Here is a 7,339-nt window from a genome sequence, read left to right as displayed (position 1 = left end):
AGTGTATAAATTCAATTTCATCATTTTTTTCATCATTTAAATTCTCAGTGTTTAATGTGTATTTGTAATTGTGTTTTTAAAACATGTACGTTTTTATAAGGAAAATTTATTTTTTCACTCTTTACTGATTTCTCATTTTTCTCCCCTTCAAAACATTTTCTCAAAAATATGAGCGACAAATCCCACCGCTGCCACCATTTTGTTAAAGACGGATGTTGATTAACAAAAAAAATAAAATAAAGTAAAATAAATTTTGAAGAAAAATAATAAGATTAGAAACAAACACTAATTTTTATTATTAACAACCCGCTTATTCGGTAAGCGTAATTGCTCTTCGCTACACAAGATAGAAAAAGGTAGTGGACTGTTGCTTAGAGTGTTATCTATTCAACACCCCCGGGTAGACGGTATTTCGTTGAAAATATTCACAAAGAAAGAAATGAGATAACACAAAATAAGGTGATTAAATAAATTGAGAATTGAATTGACATAAAATAAGGTAACATTTATTCATACAACCCCCAATAGAAAATACATTCAAAACCCCAATTGATCTTTAAATAAAAAATGATTACAATGGAAAATACTGCTACGTTAAGCTACTTGAATTGATAATTCAAGTCTCACAAAAATCATATATTATGAACACAAACAAGAGATCAATAATGCGTGTAGGATTTTAATAACAACAGCAAAAAAAAATTAATTCGTGTAAATGAAATAAGTGTAATAGTGTTGGTTTTATGAGATTCTGTAATTTCCAAATTATGAATATAAATTCAAGACAACTCACCCAAATAATAATAACTAAAATGATACCGAAAAGTATCAAATTACTTTCTCACTCTCAGAAGTTAAATTGTTATCTGTCATATGATTCTGCAGTATGCGGAAGCTATCTTTCTACCTTCGTTTATTTTATATATTTTCTTTTATCAAACTTGTTTTCGTTAATTGTCTTCGGACAATTATTTCAATATTTCAATCTCTGTTTATTAAAAATTCAGAATATTGGGTCACAAAATCTGAATTTTCTGAACAGTAAACTTGAAATATAAACAATTGCGAATATACATTAAATACTTTTAGACAAGAAATGGATTCTTCACTTTAACAATTAGAACACTTTATACTTTTCAAATAATCTTCGTGATTTTAATGAACTTTTATGTACTCGTCGACTTCACAGATTGTGGAATAAACACTTATATTTTTAATAAATAAAACTCGATGAACTTCAACCCTTACTATGGGGAATAAATGATCCTCTCTACCACTCTTAGTGGGAGTTAAACTTTAATACTCATCCGCTCCTTGGCGGGAAATACATCCGCTCTGCGGGAAAAACAAATTAAGACTCCCCGAATAATAATTTGGTGGCAACGATCACACCCATTTGGTATATAATTTTAGGTGGTGGGAGGGTTGATTTTGCAATCAACACCTCGTTGTTTCCATGCAAGTTTTAGCAAAACTTGCATTTTAATCGTGGCGTGATCGGTTCAACCACCTTTATTATCGGTATACTTTATATGTTTCCTCATTTTCCCAAAATAATGTGGCAACTCTTTGCAGTGTAAGTCCCACAACTTGCGAAATCGACTGTTAATTTAGTTTGAATTATTTCGCAATATGAAGTTCAATAATCTGAACTCATTTGCGAAATAAACTTTGATTTAGAAATTAAATAAAAAAAATGAATTTATAAATATTTATTGAATTAATTAGAAATATTATTTAACTATTCTAGTGTCTGAAACTTAGTATGTGTGTGTGTTGTGTGTTGTATAGACGTATGTATATAATTGACAAATAGTTGTAACGTTGATAATATAAATATTATTTTTAATAAATAATATTTATCGCCTAAAAAAAATTTAAAAATTACGGAAATCCGTCCGTAACACTATTCATTTTTCTTATTATCGTTAAAAGTTTCTCATTAATTCATTAAATACATTCTTACACTTTAAAATTATACAGAGTCAAAAGCATGTAATAAAAATGATGGTGACATAAGTACGATTTGTTCGATCAAAAACATCAGGCTTCGCTCTCTTCGACTAAAAGCTACTATTTGCTACTTTGTTGATGGTTGGATACTTTTTTCAACCTTAGTCTACTAAAAGCTACTTTTTCACTATTTACACAACTTTTTGTTACTTTTTTGTCGACTAATAAGTTCAAAACCTGTTTATGGTTTTAAGTAATTTTAAATAGCACACAAAAATTTGATCTGTAAACTGCTGAATATCTTGCGGTTACTTTAACCCATTAAAATTTATGAAAAATTGGTATTAAATCAGTACTTTAAATTTCAAATAGGTTCTAAATACTTAAATATTAATTAAAAACTTAAAGATTCTAAAATTTTCTAGAAATTAGAAGAAAATAAAAAACTAGATAAAAATAAATATCTAAATAAAAATAAACTAGATAAATGAAAAACTAGAAATTAAGAAAATAGAGTGATTTATCCCCCATCACTGAAATATACATAGATAACCGGCTATTTTTCACAGTTTTTCATAAATGTTAATGCCGTAGGTTAAAGTAACCGCAAGATATTTAGCACCTTAGAGATCCAATTTTTGTGTCATTTTTGTATGCTTACTTACTTTGACAGACCAACTTTGAAAACATATTTTATCTATTATTTTCATTTTTTCACTTAATTAATTAAATTATCTTACGTATTTTGGGTCGCTGAAACCGAATCCGGGGTCAGAATTTAAAAGTTGGCTCTTATTTTTGAGATAAACTCAAAAAAGTGCTTAAAAAAGAAAAAAAATCAAAAAGTGAAAAAATTTTTGTATGACACTGCGATAGTGTAATTCCATGTATTTTTAGCCACTGATTCTGAATCCAAAGTTAGAATTGTTAGATTTGCTGAAATGTTTTGAGATAATTGCAAAAAACTCAATAAACAAAAAATTCAAAAAAACTCAAAATCAGTTTTTTGGCATTATCTCCAAAATTTAAGCTAATCTCTCAATTCTGACTTCGAATTCGAATTCAGTGGGAAAAAGTACATTGTACATGGATATACAACATCGTAGTCTTTTGGCAAAAAATTATCTTTGTCCCTAATTCAGTATTTTTATCAGATTTTTGTGATTATCTCTAAGAACCGTTTTTTGTCAGAAGCACTTCGATAGTGTATTTCCATGTTTTTTTCCCACTGAATCCGAATTCGAAATCAGAATTGCGAGATGGACTAAAATTTTGAAGGTAATTCCTAAAAACTGATTTTCATTTTTTTTATTTTTTTGATTCTTGAGTTTCTTGCGATTATCTAAAATATTTGAGCGAATATAACAATTCTGTCTTTGGATTCATATTCAACATCAAAAAATACATAGAATTACACTATCGCAGTGTGATAGAAAATTTTTTTCAGTTTTTGATTTTATTTTTCTTTTTAAGCAGTTTTTTGAGTTTATCTCAAAAATAAGAGCCAACTTTTAAATTCTGACCCCGGATTCGGATTCAGCGACCCAAAATATGTAAGAATGACTAGTCTATTTCGCCCGACAAAATTACTTTTTTTCTGAGGCTGGGTAATCAATAAAAGATAATAAATTAATTAATTCTGAACAAGAGCCAGTAATACATTGTAAATTTTAAAAGAGTTGTCTATATTTTTAATAATCTTTCTAATTGCTGAAAAAGTGAGTTTTCCATATCTTCTCCATTTTAAACTCATATTTCAAGATAAATAATAAAAATTTTGGCTTAATTGTTTTTATTTCGTTCTCTAAATATCATGGAGAATCATTTCGGAAAGTATCTATTTTTTAAAAAATTTGGCCTTAACGACTTTTGATATAAAATATAATGGATTGATCCAAAAATTTGTAATTACCCCTATTGCCATTTAAATGTTCGAAAATTCTTTACTTTTATGGTGTAATTTTAATTTTTTATACCCTAAAAACTAAGTATTATGCAAATTATTATGTAAATTAAGTGTTGAAATTTAATTTTTTAAAATTAAATACAATTTAATATATAAACTACACATATTTTTAATTTTTTCCGTAGGCTACTTTTTTCTACTTTCTTTACTTTTCAGGCTACTTTTTGCTACTATTTTTTTACTGACTAATGATTGCGAAGCCTGAAACATGTCAGACGACGAACGTGATATTTTACTACTTACTCTTGACAGATAAATTTGAAACTAGGCACAATAAAAGTTTTTTAAAATACTACAATCAGAAGCATTAAAATGCTTAATACTTCTAGAACTATTATGACTTAAGTATCAACGTTTCATTCAAATTTTACTGTAGAAAAAAAAAATTTAAATTTAATTTTAGATTGAAAGTTATGTTTTTAATATACAAATCATAACATTTCAGATTCACCAGTACAACATTCAAAACACTTTCAACCATCGAAACAACTGAAAAGTAATTATCTATTAATCTTTCAAGTTTTAATTAAAGTTAATCAAAACTTATCTGATGTTCAAAACTATAAATACTAGATTTTATAACAATCGGTCATTTTATGATTAACATTGTAAAAGAATACTTTCGTCACATTAGCTGAAAAATTTTAAAATATAATAACTTGCACCTTCAACTCCAGTCTTCTAAATATATACATATAAACATTTTAGAATCATCAACTTCAAAGTCAATAAGTGTGGCTCCAAAAACAGAATCAAAAAGTAATTGTCAAAAAATATTTTAAGTTAATGAAAGTACAACAAAAAAAACTTCAAATTTATAATGAAAATTTTACTATTCATTTATCTTATTATCGTTAAAGGCATCAGATGAATTCATTAAATACATTCTTACATTTGTAAATTATACAGGGTTGAAACCATGTGATGACTCTGATGTTGAAAGCAGTATGATTGATTCGGACGACAACTATTTAGACATCGAACGTGGTATTAAACTACTTAATCTTGATAGATAAATTCTGAACTAGGCACAATAGAAGTTTTTTTAAATACTACAATCAGAAGCGTTAGGATGCTTAATACTTCTAGAAATAATATAACTTAAGTATTAACATTTCATTCAAATTTTACAGTAGAAAATTAACATTCAAATTTAATTTCAGATTGTAAGTTTGGTTTTTAATATACAAATCCTAAAATTTTAGATTCTCCGGTGCAAGATATAAAACGCTTGAAACATTTGAAACAACAGAAAAGTAATTATCTATTTATATTTCAAGTTATAATTGATGTAACCCAAACTTATCTTCACAAAACTAAAAATAATACATTTAATAACGAAGGGTTATTTCCTGATTAACATTGTATCAAAATACTTTCGTCACATTAGCAGAAAAATTTTAAAATATAATAACTTGCACCTTAAACTACAGTCCACTAATTATATACATATAAACATTTTAGAACCGTTTACTCCAAAGTCAAGAAGAGTAACTTTTACAGCTGAACCCAAAAGTAATTGTCAAAAAATATTTTTTGCTTTAATAAAACTAGAACAAAACTTACTTTAAAATTATCCTGAAAATATTTACTATTCATTCATCTTATTATCGTTACAAGTTTCTCATCAATTCATTAAATACATTCTTACATTTTAAAATTATACAGAGTCAAAAGCATGTGATGAAAGTGATGGTGACATAAGTATGATTGGTTCAGTCGAAAACATGTCAGACGACGAACGTGGTATTTTACTACTTACTCTTGACAGATAAATTGGAAACTAGGCACAATAAAAGTTTTTTAAAATACTACAATCAGAAGCATTAAAATGCTTAATACTTCTAGAACTATTATGACTTAAGTATCAACGTTTCATTCAAACTTTACTGTAGAAAAATAAAATTTAAATTTAATTTTAGATTGAAAGTTATGTTTTTAATATACAAATCATAACATTTCAGATTCACCAGTGGAACATTCAAAACACTTTCAACCTTCGAAACAACTGAAAAGTAATTATCTATTAATCTTTCAAGTTTTAATTAAAGTTAATCAAAACTTATCTGATGTTCAAAACTATAAATACTAGATTTTATAACAATCGGTCCTTTTATGATTAACATTGTAAAAGAATACTTTCGTCACATTAGCTGAAAAATTTTAAAATATAATAACTTGCACCTTCAACTACAGTCTTCTAATTATATACATATAAACATTTTAGAATCATCAACTTCAAACTCAAGGAGTATGTCTCAAATTAAAGAACCCAAAAGTAATTTTCAAAATATATTTTTTGCTTTAATAAAACTAGAACAAAACTTACTTTAAAATTATCCTGAAAATATTTACTATTCATTCTTCTTATTATAGTTACAAGTTTCTCATCAATTCATTAAATACATTCTTACATTTTAAAATTATACAGAGTCAAAAGCATGTGATGAAAGTGATGGTGACATAAGTATGATTGGTTCAGTCGAAAACATGTCAGACGACGAACGTGGTATTTTACTACTTACTCTTGACAGATAAATTCGAAACTAGGCACAATAGAAGTTTTTTAAAATACTGAAATCAGAAGCATATAATGCTTAATACTTATAGAACTATTATGACTTAAGTATCAATATTTTATTCAAATTTTACAGTAGATAATTAACATTCAAATTTTATTTTAGATTATAATTATATTTTCGGTTTTTAATATACATATCCTAACTTTTTAGATTCTCTGGTGCAAAATGTAAAACGCTTTCAACATTTGAAACAGCCTAAAAGTAATTATCTATTAATCTTTTAAGTTATAATTGAAGTTATTCAAAACTTATCTGATGTTCAAAACTATAAATACTATATTTTATAACAAACTGTCATTTTATGATTAACATTGTAACAGAATACTTTCGTCCCATTAGCTGAAAAATTTTACAATAGAATAACTTGCCTCTTCAACTATAGTCTTCTAATTATATACATATAAACATTTTAGAACCGTCAACTTCAAACTCAAGGAGTATGGCTCAAAATAAAGAACCCAAAAGTAATTATTATCAAAAATAAGTAATTATCAATTAAGTAATTATCAAAATATATTTTTTGCTTTAATAAAACTAGAACAAAACTTACTTTCAAATTATCCTGAAAATATTAATTATTCATTTATCTTATTATCGTTGAATGTTTCTAATCAATTTATTGAATACATTCGTAAACTTGTTTATTATACAGGTTCAAAACCATCTGATATCGACACTGATGATGCAATCTCTCTGATTGGATTTGTCGAAATTTTTCCAAACGTCGAAAATGGTATTTCACTACTTACTCTTAACAGATATATTCCAAGTTAGGCCCAATAGTAGTTTACCAATAACTTAAATCACAAGCATTAAAATTTTTTAACACTTTTGGATT

At 26.4% G+C, this 7,339-nt stretch overlaps 1 protein-coding gene across 1 annotated transcript; it reads left to right on the top strand.

Moving 5' to 3' along the window:
* The first annotated feature begins 4,127 nt into the window (after positions 1 to 4,127).
* LOC127282181 (uncharacterized) lies at positions 4,128 to 6,772 on the top strand. The gene is made up of 6 exons (XM_051306299.1): positions 4,128 to 4,143; positions 4,365 to 4,415; positions 4,829 to 4,906; positions 5,125 to 5,175; positions 5,384 to 5,434; positions 6,351 to 6,772. The coding sequence occupies exons 1-6, from the start codon at positions 4,128 to 4,130 to the stop codon at positions 6,455 to 6,457; spliced, it is 354 nt and encodes a 117-aa protein (XP_051162256.1). The 3' UTR covers positions 6,458 to 6,772.
* Positions 6,773 to 7,339: the final 567 nt, after the last annotated feature.

This window comes from Leptopilina boulardi, unplaced genomic scaffold (genome assembly GCF_019393585.1).
Source record: "Leptopilina boulardi isolate dan_hultmark-lab unplaced genomic scaffold, ZJU_Lbou_2.1 LbouV2_289, whole genome shotgun sequence".
Classification (NCBI taxonomy): Eukaryota; Metazoa; Arthropoda; class Insecta; order Hymenoptera; family Figitidae; genus Leptopilina; species Leptopilina boulardi.
The sequence above is the reverse complement of the archived record's forward strand: the minus strand, read 5'-3'. Positions and strand labels throughout refer to the sequence as shown.